Source organism: Nymphaea colorata, chromosome 1, assembly GCF_008831285.2.
Source record: "Nymphaea colorata isolate Beijing-Zhang1983 chromosome 1, ASM883128v2, whole genome shotgun sequence".
Classification (NCBI taxonomy): domain Eukaryota; kingdom Viridiplantae; phylum Streptophyta; class Magnoliopsida; order Nymphaeales; family Nymphaeaceae; genus Nymphaea; species Nymphaea colorata.
In genome coordinates, this window is record NC_045138.2 from 2,409,839 (window position 1) to 2,427,730 (window position 17,892).

Here is a 17,892-nt window from a genome sequence, read left to right on the forward strand (position 1 = left end):
ATCCACCTTAACTTTGGTGGAACGTATAAAGAGTACGATAACAAAAATATTGTGTTTATTATGTTTCAAATACACTGAATTGTTGTTTGAGATGTGATTACGACGGATATAAATTTTAAATCGAAATAATTAAATGGGGTAAGGCAAAAAGTTTTAGTGTCATTAAATAATGCATTTAAAATACAACGTTTTGTTCTCACCAAATGCCCTATCAAATAATTGAATGGACTTTAAAATGAGTCTGTTCATTTCATTAGCTTCCCTCCCTCACTCACAAGTACTAGATTTAGAGTATAGAAAAGTTCTTAATGAAATTAGATATTATTCTTCATTGAAATCAGATATTAATGAGCATGTATATGTAAATTTTCACACATGGTACCAACAAAATGCAGATTTAACTATATATATATATATATAAAATTTTATTATTTAAAAAAAATCAGAAAAAAGTTTCGTTCTATCGTTTCTACAAGTTCATGTTTATTTATCATTATATTTATTGTCAAGTAATTCATTTATATTATTTATTTGTTCTATGTAGAAATAGCCTTTGGTGTTCTAGCTGATGCTCTTCTTCGTGCCTTCCTCCTCCCGGCTGGTCGCCCACTGCACCGGGGCTCTCTCTCTCTCTCTCTCTATACTCTCCTCGATGTGCACGGATCGAACCCCTGATTGAGCCTTCCACGCTCCTCGTCCGCCAATTCACCGTCGTCTGCAGGATGTGAATTTGCACGGAGAAAGCCCCCCTCCCCTCTTTTCTCATTCTGGCCGTTGTTTTGTCTTGCTTTCTCGGTCTTCCCTCCTTCTCTTTTGGGGATTTTCCGGCAATTTGTTCCCCCTCGTGCCCTCTCGCGCCCGAGCATGAAGGACCCCTTGGATCGCACGAAGGTGGTGCTGAGGCATCTGCCGCCATCGATCTCGCAGGCCGTCCTTATGGAGCAAGTCGACGCCCGCTTCGCCGGACGGTACCGGTGGACCGCTTTCCGGCCTGGGAAAACGAGGTCGGCTTTCCTTGCTTCTCTCCCCATTTTCTCTATCTCCTCCTCCCTTGCGGCCATCGTTGTTGTCGTGGGCGTTCGTGTGATTGCTTTTGATGTTAATTTGCGCGGTCATGGGGTTTAGTAGTTTTAATTTCAACTGTTGGGTTTTCCTGCCCCCCCCCCCCTTTTTTTTTGTGGCTTGCTTCGTTGGGGGTTAGGGTTTGGTGCGCTTGGCGTGGGAGCCGTTCCTGTATGGAATGCTAATTCTCCGGTACTTCTGGATTGACGGGAAACGACGATTAGGGTTTAGCCATTGTCGTTCTGGAAGTTGTAATGCGCGATTGCTTTGGTTTTCCTTTTGGCACCATTTTCGATCCCTGCTTGTTGGTAGTAAAGTTTCAATTCGGATTTCTATCGCATCTTTTGTCTTCCTTACTTTTTGTGCTGCGTGCTCGGTAGAAGACCGACGCTTTACAACCAGCACCGTTATTTCATAATAATCATCATCGTCTTATTCTTCTTCTCATCTTTCTTGGTAATTTTTGGCCGGTTTTTACCATGCGGTGTTTCAGTTGGAATGCCAAATAGTACGGACAGTTTAGTGGCAATGCAAGTTTTACCCGTAGTTCTTCTAACATGCACAGCGTAATGCTTGGATTTCCTTCGTTACGGTTTATATAGAAACGGTAAGATCGGTCTCTTCACCTGAGTCCTTTCTCCTGATTTTAAACAGCAATTCCCGAGTGTCATGCTTCCGTTTTAGCTAATCATGTTCCATATATGCTACATGTAGCGTTAATTTTTTAGACTGATGAAAATAGTCTTGTTTTCACTTGTGAAGAGTGTAAAGAGTCATTTCATAATTGCTTCATTGGCTTGAGTAGTGTTTGTGTGAAATAAACTTCCTTTTATTTTCTATGTAGCCATAAGAACATGCGCTATGCTCGAGCTTATATAGATTTCAAAAGGCCTGAGGATGTTCTCGAGTTTGCTGAGTTCTTTGATGGTCATGTTTTTGTCAATGAGAAAGGTGATTCCTCAAAATTAAACTTTTTTGTTTTGGTTTTAGTTATTGTATCTGTTATGTTGTTGTCACTTGTTTTTGTTGCTAGTCGAAGATTACTTCATGTGGTACAAGTTCAATCATCAACTATTCCCTTTCAGGTTCTCAATTTAAGACCATTGTCGAATATGCACCTTCACAACGTGTCCCAAAGTCGTGGTCGAAGAAGGATGGTCGTGAAGGGACCATTCACAAAGGTATACCATGTGATATAAATTATCATGATGCTTTGATGATGGAGGCAGGGAGGTTGTGTGTTCCATTGAACTTTATTCATCTGGGTCATCACATTCTTCTTTTGTAACTGCGTGCTTGTTTTGATGGACATTAGACTCCGAATATTTGGAGTTTCTGGAAATGCTTGCTAAGCCAGTGGAGAATCTTCCAAGTGCAGAGATACAATTGGAAAGAAGAGAAGCAGAACGTGCAAGTTAGTTATGACATGCTAAGAGTGTTTCTGATTTAATGTCTTTCCTTCTTTTGATCATGACATATGCTGTGAATTGTGCAGGTGCACCAAAGGAAACAATCGTTATTACTCCCCTCATGGAGTTTGTTCGGCAGAAAAGAGCTACTAAAAATGGGTCTCAGGTAATGAAATTGTTAGCATGAGAGATTTTTTGTTATATGAATTTTCTTGCTGTCCTCAAGGGAGTGCTGAAATCGTAATTGGCAAACCCGTGACTTAGATTCAGATCGACCGATGATTGGGTCATCAGATCAAAGAGTTCAGTCGATGACTCGGCTGGTTTAGGTCATAAATTTTTAGAGTACATTTTTTCTATAAATAGATGAAGAAGGTAAGTCTGTTAGAACTTCATGTTTGATTTTTTTGAGCGTCTAAAACTAAATAACGTGTAATATGAATATTTGTCTATACTTAGTAAAGTTTGTGATATTTCACAATTAAAAAATAACAAAGCTTAGTATTTGGCACGGCAACACATGACAAAAAAGAACATTTAATTAGTTGACGATCTAGCTGACTCGGCACACCCTGACTTGTGACCCAATAAGTGGACGATCCTAGCTAACTCAGGTGACTCGCTACTCGGATCAATGAGTTTGCCAACTATAACTAGAATGAGGTCCAAAGTTCAATCCTGAAGGTGTGCATCCTCTACATCAAAGTTGTAGTGATGGAGATGAATGAATCCCTTATCTATGTTGTCAAGGTGCCCAGGCTAGCGCGTAGGCGAGCTTAGGCAAAAAAGGCGACTATTTTTAATTTTTTTTTTTAGTTATGTTCGTACGTCAAGTTATTTTAATTAACTATTATTAATATTTGATATATGGAGAGTAGTAATATAACAAGCATAATCAACTTAAACAATCAAAGATTAATTGTTGACTTCATTGAATATGCAAAATCAATGGAAGAAGTTTAACATTACTCATTAAATGCAATCTAATAGAAGGAAAAAAAAAAAAAAAAACTAAATCTAATCTCTAGAACAAGGAAAGTAAATCTGCAAGAAGTCTTTAATCCATCTGTACTTAAAGAAAGACATAATATAGCAAATAAACTAAAGTACATGATAGTATACATATAAGTACACAACAGTAACATTACATTTAAGTAGATAACCGTACTAATGTACACATATAACAGGTATCACAATACTACATATTATATAACGGGCTAAAAATATATACATATAATGATATAATAGGCTGATGCAACACTATATAACAGGTATAACAGACTGTACATAACAGTATATACATATAACACATATTACAGTACATATAAGAGGAATGAGAAATTGTATCACAATACAACTTAACATGATAGTATATACATATAAGTTTATAACAGGTATAACAACTTAACAATACATATAACTATATGATACAAGTACGTAGCATAACCATACTAATGTATACGTATAACAGGTATGAGGTATCACAATACTATATAACAAACAAGTGTAGACTAACAGTATATACTATATACATATGACGATATACATATAACAGCGTGATTAACATAAAAGGATGTAATATTGTAATCAATTCAAAATAAAGTGCATAACAATATATACTCAATTAAGAAACTTTAACTGAGAGGAAAGGTGACTTTTCACTTTTCCATGGACTAGGCGTGTTGTCGCCTAGGCGAGCCTAGGTGGTGGACTTAGACGGCAGGTGTGGACTCATGCTTAGGCCATGCCTAAGCGAGCCTTATCATGATAGATCCTTAGGCAGCCGGGGGAGGAACAACTGGACGTTTTGCACCAAGGGATGGTTGAATAAGGAGCTTGAAGAAGTATACCTATATAACAAGATGCTACTTGAACATTTATTTGGATAAAAAGGGCTTTAATTGATAAAGGGCCTGGGAAGGCAACCAGTTTTCCCTGCATTGGGTCCCATTGCCTGCACTTACTCAGATAAGAAGAGAAAATCAAACCACACCATCCCATGTGTGATTGAAGTTTGTCTCCAAAATAAGGTACAGGTGAGAAAAGTGTGGGTCCCACTCGTGTATCTTACACTTCTATCACCAGCGTGTTTTGATGTTTGTTGCATTCAGTGGTGGGAAAGTATTAAGAGTTTTCACTTTTCTCCCAGCTCAGCATTTTCCTGTCATTTTGAAACAAACAGACCCAAAAGGAGCATACTTTGCCGCAAGCTGCTATTTGAATGTCTATTTGGTAGGAGTATTTGGGAAACATGTTTCCTTCTCAAATGAAATAAAAGAAATTTTGATCCATAGCAGAGTAGCTGTTACTTGGAGTGCTGTTTGGACATTCATATGGTAGGAGTTATTTGAGAACATCATCTTGGATTTTCTTTTGATTTTTCTGTAACTTGATATAGGCAAGAAGCTTGTTACTCCTTAGAAGGACCTGTCATTAGTCATTGCTTTTTCATTTCATGATGTCAACCATGTTCTCCCTTCTGGCTTTACCTGCTTGGTTTCATCATATATACTTATGTAGCTTATTGGGACTCTAATGTTTCTATATTGCTCTTTTGTTTTATTTGTACAAGATAAAATCTTTTTGTTTCCAAATATTTAAGCAATAGTTTATATGCTGGATTCCTTTATCTTTTCCATATCTGAAAATTTAAAGCCAGCTGCAATGATAATATTGCAGAGGACACCTTCTGGGAAGCTTAGCCGGCGAACTAGTGCTTCTGCTGCTGCTTCTGGATCTGCTTCTCATAAGAGAGGGCCTGAGAAACGAAAAATCTCTGCTTCTATGGTATTTTATGCTATCTTAACTCTCTGTGTGCTGTGAAATTATTTACCATCCTTGATTAATAGTTTGCAAGTTTTTCTTTTATAAAGCTTCTTGCTGGGAAAGTCGAGGAAGTTCCATATGTAAGAGGGAAGGGAGATGGTTTTTTTTTTTAGGGTATCTCTTTCTCCCTCATTAAATGTCATATCGGCTGAGTGATTAATCAAGGTTTTCTTCAAGTTCCAATGACTACCTATCTATTGGACACTTACGTTACCTTGGACAGGGATTAAGGGTTATCGGAGCCTGCTAGGAGGGTTTTTGTTGGAAGTGTTGTAACTTGTAAGGGTGATCTGAGATTGTAGCTATTGTTAGTGCTTGGTGTTAGATACTTAGAACAGTGAACTTCCATCTAAAATTATTAATGTGAAGAAGCTTCTAGTGAATATCTCATTCATGGAGGAGCAGCATCTTGACAAGGCACAATATATGCTACCTTTGCACAGGAGCCAGCAGAAGCTATGAGCATGCCTGTCAAATCGGCTTTTCCATAATGCTAATGCCACTAAAGAATGTCTAAATGGAAGCTAAATTGTCAATTAGGATGATATAGAAATGCTCACAATATAGGCACAGTTCATGTCAAGGGTTCATCCACAGAATCACTATTGTTTTTTGAGAAAATCACTATTGTTTTTTGAGAAAATTCTTTGGGTTGGATCTTCAAACCTGAGTTTTTTTCTATATCAGAGGACACGAAGAGAGAAAAGGACAATGCCAGCCATACTGTACTTGAATGAGATGCTATCTGCTGCTTTAGAGCATTAATTTGAACATGGGGCAAACATTTTGGAGCACTTTCTAAATCTGTGGCTTTCTCGTTTGGACCTTTTGGAGAATTGAACTTGACTCGCCTCCTCTTGGACATTAAATGCATTAGCAAATTAAGTTTCAGGTAGAATTTGAGAACTTGTGGTGCTGAGCACCAAGAAACTGTAAGTAGACCCCCTTGTTGGGGGTTCTTAGAAGATATATTTGCAGACCTAAAATGACTGTCAATTATATGTTGTTTGAGTTTGGTATGTAATGAAAAGAAAAAGCCAAGTTATGATGTATCGGCTTACTATGTTCAAAGCACAGTCGTGTAGAGATTGATCTTGGTATGGTTTTGATTCCTTATTAAACATCGGTAAAACCTTGATACTGAAAATAAAAGAAGAATATATTTATGTGAGAAAAGATGGGTCAAACACCTTCAACCTATAACAAAATAAAAGTCTAAAATGGAAAATAATGTATACTGATTATAAAATATAACACTAATACAAATAAAAAACTGACTGATATTCTCATGTTACTGTCATGATAAAACCACCGTAAAATTCGTTTTGCAAACGTCCTAAGGTCTTATTTTATATTTACAAGTATTTTATGATGTTTAATCTTTCATATTGCAATATTTTTAAAATATGAACCTGTGACTTTGAGTTGAACAATTCAATGCCATGGGTCCTCGATAAGAATGGGCAATTGGGAGACTGCCACTACTTAGCAGGTAGAAGGATAATGCAACACTTTGGGGATGATGCTGAATATTGGAGAATCATGAGCAAATCTTGCTGAAGTAAAGAACTTCAAAGACCAAAATTTTGCAAGATTGTTTTATGCTGTCATCACATGATTAATATAGCCAAAGAGAAATGGTTCATTAGGTTCCTTGATAACAAATGCAACATTGACTATGGGGATTTAGTTGGCATCAGTTAGGTTTTTGTTTTGGTGGAATTTATAGCTTTCATTCGGGACTTAACTGCAACTATCATGTTGATGTTGTTGGCTGTAGGAAAAATTTGTAAGAAGTTTGGGAAGTAATGGTCGTTGTAGAAGAGAATTTATTATCTTGGTTCTCTCTCTCTCTCTCTTCTCCCCCCCCCCCCCCCCCCCAACATTGTTGGTTCACATGAGCCCCCAATTCTCTTTTTTGTGTAGCCTTCCTTTTATTAAACTATCTAGATTCTAGGCCCCTCACCGTAAGTTACCTTGTATGAATACAACATGAGTCTGTATCCACCACCTAGAATGAGGCTCACGCTCACAGGAAGACTTGAAATTGTCCCAGGGTCTAAGTATTCACTGCTGGAGATATTGAAGTTACCTGGATATTTGGCAAGGACTAATCACTAACTCTTAGCTACAAGTTGACAAGTTCTCTATCTTTGGTCAGATAAACATCTTGAAGGAGGAAAGTGTGGTGTGATTTAATCAGCCTGACATTCTGTGGTATGCAATAGCATTTTAGCTTCTAATTTCTGACCTTCCTCGTCTGTTTGGCTTCGAAAGATAAACTTTCTTTTGTGTTCACCTTCGCTTGGTTTTCTATTTCCCCATTTTTGATTATCTCTGTTACTTTTGGGCATGCCTGATTGTCTGGGATTTCACTGTAGAGAGGGGATCAACATTCAAGTTTTTGAATTCCATTCCGGTTCCATCAAACTAAGGACCAAATATCTGACCTTTGCATCCGATTCCTGGATGAAATTTTCAGAATTCTCATCCCACCCCAGGCAGCGTGATGAGAATTCCAAAAACAATGTTTTGGCTGTTGGCTCGCTTCTCACTCCACCTTTTCGAGCAAGCGACGGCCTATGGACAGAGATAAACACAAAAGGGAGAAAGAATGGCCTTCCATGGGAAGGGATGCGACTGTCTTTCTCTCAATACAAGTTTTAACAAAGATGCAGACGGTTTCCTCAGAGACCCTCTGCATCGTTGTAGAGAGTTTCACAGAAACCCTCTTCTGGCACACACACACACAGAGAGAGAGAGAGAGAGAGAGAGGGAGAGAGAGAGAGAGAGAACTACTTGTGAAGAACTAACTACCGGAGCTCTGGCAAATGTCTGGCGAAGTATGGCGAGCAACCCATGGTTGCCAGTTGACAAAGGGAAGAAGAGAGGTGTGGACTGAAAAGAGGGAAGAAGAGGGTGAGAATAAACCCTCTGTGTGAACTGAACCTACTTTTTTACACTGTTTATATGAAATTTCCTTCAACCTAACAATTTACATGTATGGTCAAAATGGCTCGGCATCTTTTAACAAAATCACCTCGATGCCCCATGATTTTTGAAAATTTTTTAAAATACTACTTAATTTCAAAGCATTCTGATTTTTATCCTTCCATGCCTATCAAACAGGGGATCTTGTTTCCAGGAATACAATTCCAAGTTTAGCAGACAGGAAGAGGTTTTAGAAATTAGGATTTTATCTCCATTCCACCAATTCCTGGAATGAATTCCTTGAAACTTCATTCCGATTCCCCAATTCCAGGGGATCAAACTACACCTTTGTGAATATGGTGCCCCAGGAACAAGATTTCTTTGGCAACTGGTTCATATTCAGATCCTAAGGGAACCATTAATGTTTGTTTCAATGCAGTATGTTTTGAGGGACAATACAAAGGTTTCAGCTGGCAAAACAAGTTATACAATAGTAGCAAGAAAAGATGAGAAGAAGACTTCAGACGACTCGGGTACTGTTCCAGTGCTTGGATCTGAAGTATTGGAAGACGAAAGTGGTATGCTTAAATGCTGACACTTGCTCGTTTCCTTCACATCATTGACTATTCACAAGTTTTAGGTTCAGTTTTCCTGATCAATCTACTGCTTTTGTAAAATTCATAATTTTATTTTCATGATGCTGTTTAGAGTTTATTATGTATATTTATAAAAATTTTGAAAAATTTATGGCTTCGTTCTGCTGTCTGTTCACTAGCTTTATTATCTCCATGACATGGATATCCATTAACCATTTTCCTTTTGCTGTGGGCATCAAAATTTCTTGCTCATTGCTCCTCATGGGGTTCTTTTGTGAATTTTATCTTCCTCTATAATGTTCATATTGGCAACAAGAAACATGGCATTGCTTATGTAATTCTTGTCAATGGCCAGATGGTTAGTTATTAAGTATGATCATGGTGATGTGGATGTCATGTAATCCATGTTTAGTACATTGTGATTGCATGTAAGTTATCCTTCCAAGCTGAATCTTTTGCAGAATGCGTAGGTATCATGCTGCTGAATTTTATCAATCTTGGTCATCCTTCGATGTATTCAGTGCTGGAAGTGGGATAGCTAGATTCCCCGTTGTTTTAGCCTTTTAGGTGACAAGCTGCAGAAGAATAGGGATAAGTCTTCCTGTTTGTGCTAAAACTTGTATGTGTTTTACACTGTTTATGCAAAATGAAATTGATAGTCAAATAGTCGTGGAAGCATCTTGAGCCAGGATTCATGTGTTCTATACCATTTGTTCAAGATGAAATTGAGATTATCAAATAGTCGCAGAAGTATCTTGACCAAGGATTCTCCTTCTATGTGTTTATTTTGGTTGGCTTTTAATGATTCATTCTCTCAAGTAGCCAATTTAGATGTCAAGTGGGATTTGTTTTAGAAATCATCTTGACTGCCTTTAATATGTTCTCAAATTGTAGTTGCTTTCTTATGCGGTTTATGAAGTGACAGTGTCTTTGTTTATGTTTCTTTCCTAATCTTTCTCAAACATCAATAATTGCAGGTGCATCTGGGCATGCAGAAACTGGGAAAAAGAAAGTTATACTTTTGAAGGGGAAAGAGAGAGAGGTTTCTTATGTTTATGTGCACTTTATCTTTCTTTTTTCTCCGGAAGGGTAAGGTAATTTGGTATTGTTAACTAAATGTATGTTTGCTATATTGCAGGTAACTTCAACATCTCCAGTAAAAAATTCATCTGGACCATCCTCTTTCAAACAGAATCATAGGCGTGAGATTAGTGGAAAGCTAATCAGAAGTATTCTTTCAAATAAGGAAGCACAGCAAAATCAACCACAACCTGCATCTATCCAGGTTGAGCAGCAGTTACAGGCATCACCGATAGAGAAGGACAAACGTCCACCGCGGCCAGTTCGTACTGTTTCAAAGGATTCTGCCCATGCATCATCTGCTTCTCTGTCACAATCTGATAACAGAAGGATATCAGATGAGAAAGTTATTGGTAATGATCCACATGGTCTATCACCAGCCAGTGATAAGCCAGACAGAAGGACTAGAAACAAGGATAGACCTGATCGGGGAGTATGGGCCCCACTTCGGCGTTCTGATGCATTACAGGCAGTTGATGAGTCATCTTCTTTTCCTGGTCGATCATCAGCTGAGGCTGTAGATAGTACACAGGTGGCCAAGCCAATGGTTTCTAATAAACGTGGGGACGATGGACTGGAAACTCGAGACGTCATAACTGATAATCAGTCTGCCATCACAGTCAAATCTCGAAACCAGGGTACATCAAATCATCATGGTCGGTCTGGACGTGGTTTGTCACTGTCTCCTGATTTTCCATTGAATCATGGTGAAGCTAAAGTTGATACAGCAAGCACAAGGGGTGGGGAAGCTAAATCTCAAGGGTTTGGACGCAATAGCGTTGCAACTGCTGAGAATGGTATCACTTAAGCATCTGGAGCTTATTGTGTTGTCTACTTGCTTGTTCTATATGTCAAGGAATATGCTTATCAATGTGTGCTGAGTGTAAAGTTTTGGTGTCCTATTAGGCTCTCATAGGTATGGTCGTCGGGTCTCAGCAACAGGTTCAAGAGAAGTTGACAACTTGCCAAGTACAGTTGATGGTAAATCTTCAAAGAGGGGTTCTCCTGGATATGGTGCACATGAGGTATGGAAATATTTTCTGGTTTTGTTATTCTGCTTGCTTGTTTTTGGGCTGTGTCATTAACTGAATATTTATGCATTTTGTTTTCATATTTTTATCCTATGCAGAAGCAAGTCTGGGTTCAGAAGTCTGGATCGGGTTCCTGATTTCTTAGAAGTGGTGAGAGTCTTTCTGTTTTTTTTCCTAAGATATTCATGCCATCATTTGTGAACTAATGCTCACACTTCATCTATGGTTCAATTTGGTAATGGTAAAGCGATCCCCTTTAAGCATCAACATTCAAGTAATAATATGCCTACAGTTAAGAGGAATCTAAATTCCTCTCGTATGAGATGTTTTGTCCAGCTCGGGTTCTGGAGAGTTTCTATTCCTTGAGAACAGTTGCATGTTGAAAATTCATCTCTAGCTGTGGTGTTTTCTGTTCATTCTACTGCCCCAAGAGTGGAGGTGTCGACTACTCTAGTTTAACCTGGACCAGCTTGCTGAAAGTAATACCTCAAGTGCAGGATTGCCATTTGTTTTGTGTTTGTGTTGCTCGTTAATTGCGTGCAGTGGTTCTCATAACATCTGAAGTTGGAAAGAGTCCTCTTCTGGGATGTATTGTACTTGTTGATTGCTTGTCTTCTCTTCAGGCAGAGGGCAGCTTTTTGTCCGTGTTTCTCCTGTTTTGGATTGTTTGTTCTGCAAGTGTTTGCTTGTGATAGTTTGTTTTACCAAATTTATTCTCCTCTTGTTGAAAGGTCTAGTGTTTTCTCTAGATGATACATAGCTAGAATGAATAGCTCAGCACTCTCCTCGTTATTTTCCTTTAACAGATCATCAACACAAAGATTTCAGGTATTGCATCTTCCATAAGTGATGGGTTGTGCATCACAAACCATATGGTTTGGGTGTCACTCGAGATATGACATCATTATTCAGATTGCAGTCAATGGAAGCAGATTCTGCTAAGATCAAATATAATTCCGTAGGATGGAGAAGAGATGTCATCCGAGAAGTCTGGCTTCTATGTTGGTATTTTTTGGTGCTGATGAAGCTGACATTTCTGTGGATGGTGATCTTCTCGACCTTTCATATTAGGGAGGTTGCTGAAACCTGCAAGACTGGACAGCAGAGCTTGCTCACATGCCATTTGCAGAGTGAATTTATTTCAGCTGCTCTAAATCTTGAGCTGGTTTGGTTTTTCCTCATCTTGTTCTGTTCCTGGCGGCTTGAGTTGCTTGAGTCTGAAACATATTTTCTTAGAGTTGCTATTCTCGACTGGTGTATATACTGAACATGAAAATGCTGCACTTGCTGACCTTGAGATGAAGTTACGAGGCGCTAGTAACGGTGGAAACTGTTGAGCCGGGCAAATAATTGGTTATTTTCATTGGTGGTTGGAAGGTCTTGCTAATCAGACTGCTCGGTGTATACATTTATCCTGGTGACTGATGTTTTGGTTGCCTCTAGTGTGGCTAGACACGAAAGCTTTCAGTGATTGTAACCAGTATTGGATAATGCTGTATATTTTTCCACTAGCCTGATGAGGTTTGTACTAAGGTTCTCGTATCTTTCTTAAGTGCTAATATCGGTTTGCGTGCGTGTATTCACGTGTCTTCATACATATATGTACTAGAAGCAGAAAAAATGGACCATGATGTTGAATGTTCACTCTTTTAGGTCTAAATGCTTTTAAGGCTCATGTGAGAGAGATGATGAGAATCGCCACCTTGACCATGGTCACGGGTCGGGCTTGGTTTAGTGATGCACAAGAGAGAGAGAGAGAGAGTGTGTGTGTGTTACATATGGTGCAACTGTAACAGCATTCTTCTATTGAATTGGTGTCTTTATCATTTTACACAGGTCTGCTCATTGACGGAGGAAAAAGGGAAAATGAAATGATAACTGCAATTAAATGATTTGAAATTGTATTCTTAGTAGCAGAACGAGTGCTCAACTTGCAAGTATGTCCCTTTTGGAACAGCAGCAATCAGATACTGTCGTCAATTCTTTTTCTGAACCTGCAATTTTGGGCAGCTAGCCTCACGGCAATTTCGCAATCTCGACTAGAATTTTATGCAATGACAGTGGTTTGGAGAAGAAAGGACAATGATCGCTCCCTCTAATCTTGTATACCCTTTCTGGTACGTTCTGTTTCACCATGTTCTCTTGGCGAATGGGCGGGAGCAAGCGATCCTCGAGTGCCTGAATGAAGAACTGCCTAACGCTTCCATGATTTTCCTTGCTTAGTGTCAACCTTTCCATTATAGGTCCTAGAGGTATGGGTCGCATGGAAACGGCAGCCAAAGCAATATCCTGAAGCATGGGAGAAAGAAGAGTTGTAAAAGCAGACTCACGAAGAGCTATCATCAGAATCTAACGCGTTCCTTGTGCTATTGGAAGTGCATTATTCAGTGATGTCGTTTCCATTTAGTAAAGGAGTTTCGAGATCGTGTAAGCAAATATAGCAAATAAAGGAAAGAAAAATTTTTCAGATTACATAAAAAGAAATAACCAACTGGTAAGGTGGTTTCCATGATGGTATAGTTTAATTTTACAGATTTCTGAACATACAAGCGTAAAAAAATATCATGGTATTTTAATTTCTGAATCAAAGTTTAACTTAATGTGATAATCGGCTTAAAAATGTTAGCACTCTTCTTCTTGGTAACTTCTCTGCAGGTTGTTGATGGCTAGGAGCTCATTTCCTATCAGCTTACTCAGAAGCAATAGCTTGCCCTCTGTGCCCTAAGCAACATGTTGCCCCGTTTTAGCAACCACTTTCTGACAGAACCTAGGAGGAATTTATGCATAGATCCAGGCAGCTCACATCTAAGAATCTACTAGCGAATTCTTATGTTCTCAACGTGGACTAACCAGCTGGGAAAAGGGGGCCCCAAATGACATGAAAACGAGAAAATGCAAGAATTTTCCGGACTGGTGTCTCTTGTTCGAGTCGATCAGTCAGGCCTACTTCCTCAACTTTCAATTGAAAAGGCAAAAGCATCAGGGATTTTCTTATAAAGAGGACGAGTTTTTATTCCAATTGAGATGACGGTATTTTCTGGAAGAGATATAAGGTGGGCTATCAGAGGTTGACAACAGGAATTCTCAGAAGTACCAGACATGGTAAACATAGATCACATATCTCCATCATACCTTAGCAGGGCTCTGATTAAAGTACAAATCCTTGATTTGGTGTTTTTTCAGCTTGAGTCCTGTAGGCGGCATGCCTTTACCATTGCCATGAATCAATACCTGTGATTCTTGTGAAAAGATATCTGCGAAAGCAAGCTTGAAAATAAAAGGAATATCATTATGAAATACTACATAACATGTAACAGAGATCTGCAGGAACTTCAAAAATTTAGATTTATCTGGCTGGCTCTGACAAGACAATGATCAAAATCAGCCGGATAATTAAGGACCGAGTACCAATACAAGTAGGCGACAATTTCAACTGATATGCAAATATAGACCATTTGAATATTTCACATGCTCACCAGCCATCAGCAATATACATACCTCTTCAGCAAACACATCAAATGGCCTCTGGCCATTTGACACCATAGCGGCACTTAGAAAAACTGCTTTAGAAACCTTCTTCGGAAACAACTCGAGAGCATAAGATACGCAAGCTCCTGCGCAGCTGTGTCCAACCAGAATAACCTGCATAGGCACATCTTTATATACAAAATACAGAAAAATAATCCACTGTTTCTCATAGTTTCAAGTTAAGAAATTTAAAAGCCTTGCAGCAAAATCTTTTTCACCTTTTCACTTTCGCGTAAGTTCGACAGGTAGTCTATCAAGGGTTTCGCATACTCTGTCAATGACGTTATACTGCTTGTGTCAGTGTTGTCAATACCTGATCCAGTGAGATCCAGTGCAATGGGAAGAAATCCTGCTTCTTCCAGAAAAGCAATGGACTTGTACCAACACCAAGCTCCAAATCCTTCTCCATGAATTAGAACAAACTTCTTTGTTTCCATATTGTCAATAATGTCTGGCGTCTGCAGAAAGTATCAAGTTAGTGCATTTGTGATAAATATGGTCTACATTCAGCATGGTGCTAACATGGCAGTCCAGAGGGATTCCATCTAAAAAATGAATCTAAATTTTGGGCAGGAGAATATAAAAAAGTTTACTACTGTTAGACTTGTCTTCTGGCCAAATCAAAACACAGAACCTTCAGTAATTGTGATGCAAATTTTACTACTGTTAGATTGAGCCAACTCAAAATGCAGAATCTTCTTCCATAATTGTTTGGCGGAGCAACCTTCTAGTATGCAATGCACAACGGTTAAGACTAAACTCTTTTCTTTGTGAAAGTAGATTGCTTACGGAAGTTGTCAGCAGAATAAATTCTGTAGTTTGGAATTAAAAGCTAAAATCCAATGCCTCTGTTTCCGAACAGGAATATCCACCCCTTTCTCTGAGATAACTAGTATTGCACATTTTTTCAGCAAATTCTGTCACAAAAACTACCTAAAACACAATTCAGCTTGCAGTAAAGAAGTTACTATACACGAGCTGAAAAGACCATATCAAACCGATTGAGTGATGGTATGAACACATTTTCTTGACGATGCATTGTAAAAATAATGAACCGAAAAATACCATGTTTTTCTCCCTGAATTCCGTCTATGAAAAGTAATAAAAGCACGCAAAAGCAAAAGCAAAAGCACCATGATTTTCTCCCTGAATTCCATCTATAAATAACAAAAGAAAGCAAATTGGTAATCCTAATGAACAACCACCGATTCAAAATTTTACTATACCGAAAAAGAAATTTGGTAGTCTCAATCTACGACCACCAGTTCAAAATTTTAAAAACACCGAACAAGAAACATACGAAAGCTAGTAAGTCGTTTTTCCAATCACTGAAGCAAACCAAACCCATGGGAAAGATAAAAACAAGAAAACAGGGGAATTTAAATGGTTCAAAACTCTAACAAGAAGCAACTTCCAAGTGAGAATAATCCAATCACTAACGACGCCAAGCACCAAAATTAGCAACACAACAGAACGGGTGAATGAGTGCGTAATGGAACTGACCAACTTCTCATGAGACAAAGACTCTGGCAGGTTCCTCCTCCTCGAACTGGTCACTCCAGGAAGGTTCTGCTTCCCATTGGCACCCGAGATCCTCCTTGACAAGGACCCATCAAACCTCTGAGAATGATGTTGCATGGCGATTGCTAATGCTTGCATGTGCAGAGCCTCCTCTTCGGTGCTCATCTTCCTATGAGACCTGACTACAGTTGTGCTCCTTGATCTAGCGATCTCCTTCCCTTCTTTCCGAGGCATGCAAGTCATCTCATTACCCATCTCTCTCTACAAGCAGTCTCTCAAGGGACGCCAAAATCGGACTCTTAAAATATGTGGAAACTATTGCCAACTACTACCAAACATGGTTTTGGTTGGGCTTTGACAATTGCCTGCGTATTGAGAATGAAAATGAAGGGGAAATTGCTGCTTTCTTTATGCTTCTAAATTTAGATCACCACTTGTTCTGGTTCACATTACTACTTGGTTGCAAGCAAACCATGCGGCCTTTGTGGGCATGCGCACTAGAAGTTTAGAAACGTGCAGAGCGAGGGGACCTGAACTTTTTAGATCAGATTCACGAATCTCCTCATTGGGATGTCAACAAAAAGAAAATCTCAGCATAAAGTTAAAGAAAAAAAAAAGGTTCTTGTCAAGGGGATATCGAGAACAAATGATGCACTTGAGTTTTAATAATACAACAGACTATTTAAACAGAAACATTATGAAAAATACAAATGTCATGTCTATAGTATATAATTACCTAACGCGATATCTTAAGCAAAATTGGTTGTACTCTAGAAGAATATATCATCTTCTGAAAAGGAACTGCGATTGGGTAATATACACATTGCCTAATTTTTTAGGGTTTGAACTTTGAAGTAACAAATACAAAAGTTGAATGGCGTTTCTTGAACAGGACATTTCTCTCTCTCTACCAACCTTTCTGATCCCTTCATTTTCAAGATAATGGCACATTCCACCAACGTCGGAAATGGACAAGTGAACTGGTTAAATTTTTCAAAATGTGTGCTACACATGGGCTACAAAGGTGCAATGTGATTTCCAAGATTATTTAATTGAAAATTCATGAACTTAGTTATGTGAATTGTGGGAAAACCTTGGGAAAAAGCGATCGCCTATTAGTAGCTGCTCTCATAAGCCATCAGCAGCATTTACCCACTTGATGAATATCCTAAACAGGGATCTCCACCCACATATTCTCATGTTTGGAGATTTTATATTTAGTTAGTTGAGCGGAGGTATATGAAACAAGAAACACGTAGTCAACTGGTTAAAAAAAAGGGTTTGAGCATGCTCTTGTTATTTCATGAAAATCTAAGCACCCTTTTGTAAATATGCAATTCAATATTTTTACATTTCATGGTTGCCAAATGAAACCTGAATTGAAGATTCAAAATAAGGAGTAGGGTGGTAGGCGTCTTTTATACAATTTCACTATAATTATTTTTCAGTTGGGGTGAAAAATGGATTAGATCCGATATGAACAAGAACTCTTAAGTCTTAAATGTGAAGCAAACCTCAGTTTTTCTCTTGTATCAAAACTGGAAAACTGAACATGCTTTTTTTTTATTCCTTAAACAGTTAGACATGCTTTTGTAATTGAAAAAACTCTGCTAATGGAGAAAGAAGGGTCATGGGGAGTTTCATCTGGAGAGCATTGATCTAAGTATGTAATATAAAGAATTGAGACTTTTTCAATCAACAGTATGCGATTTCTCCTCATCAAAGGCCAAAAGAAGAGTCAATCTGAGTAGTTAAACTGATTTACCTTGACTCCTAGGTGAAAGAAGGCAGTTGGCTGAGAGTCAGGTAGGGTTCACACTCAACTCACTGTGAAGGACGACAGATCAACCACTTTACATTGATCAGACTCATGGCAGGTTTGGCTGTGCATTTTAAGCAAGTTTTCAG

At 38.6% G+C, this 17,892-nt stretch overlaps 2 protein-coding genes across 2 annotated transcripts; one reads left to right on the forward strand and one right to left on the reverse strand.

Moving 5' to 3' along the window:
• The first annotated feature begins 557 nt into the window (after window positions 1–557).
• LOC116247007 (regulator of nonsense transcripts UPF3-like) lies at window positions 558–12,467 on the forward strand. The gene is made up of 12 exons (XM_031618982.2): window positions 558–1,004; window positions 1,907–2,013; window positions 2,148–2,243; window positions 2,378–2,476; window positions 2,558–2,637; window positions 5,151–5,258; window positions 8,668–8,806; window positions 9,802–9,866; window positions 9,963–10,701; window positions 10,811–10,929; window positions 11,034–11,085; window positions 11,742–12,467. Exons 1-11 carry the CDS (start codon window positions 865–867, stop codon window positions 11,070–11,072), a joined length of 1,731 nt encoding a protein of 576 aa, XP_031474842.1. The 5' UTR covers window positions 558–864; the 3' UTR covers window positions 11,073–11,085; window positions 11,742–12,467.
• Window positions 12,468–12,713: 246 nt separating this feature from the next.
• Window positions 12,714–16,612, reverse strand: LOC116247095 (putative methylesterase 12, chloroplastic). Its single transcript, XM_031619085.2, has 5 exons — window positions 15,967–16,612; window positions 14,682–14,921; window positions 14,434–14,577; window positions 14,068–14,202; window positions 12,714–13,224 (listed from the first exon to the last, which is right to left on the reverse strand). Exons 1-5 carry the CDS (start codon window positions 16,237–16,239, stop codon window positions 12,952–12,954), a joined length of 1,065 nt encoding a protein of 354 aa, XP_031474945.1. The 5' UTR covers window positions 16,240–16,612; the 3' UTR covers window positions 12,714–12,951.
• Window positions 16,613–17,892: the final 1,280 nt, after the last annotated feature.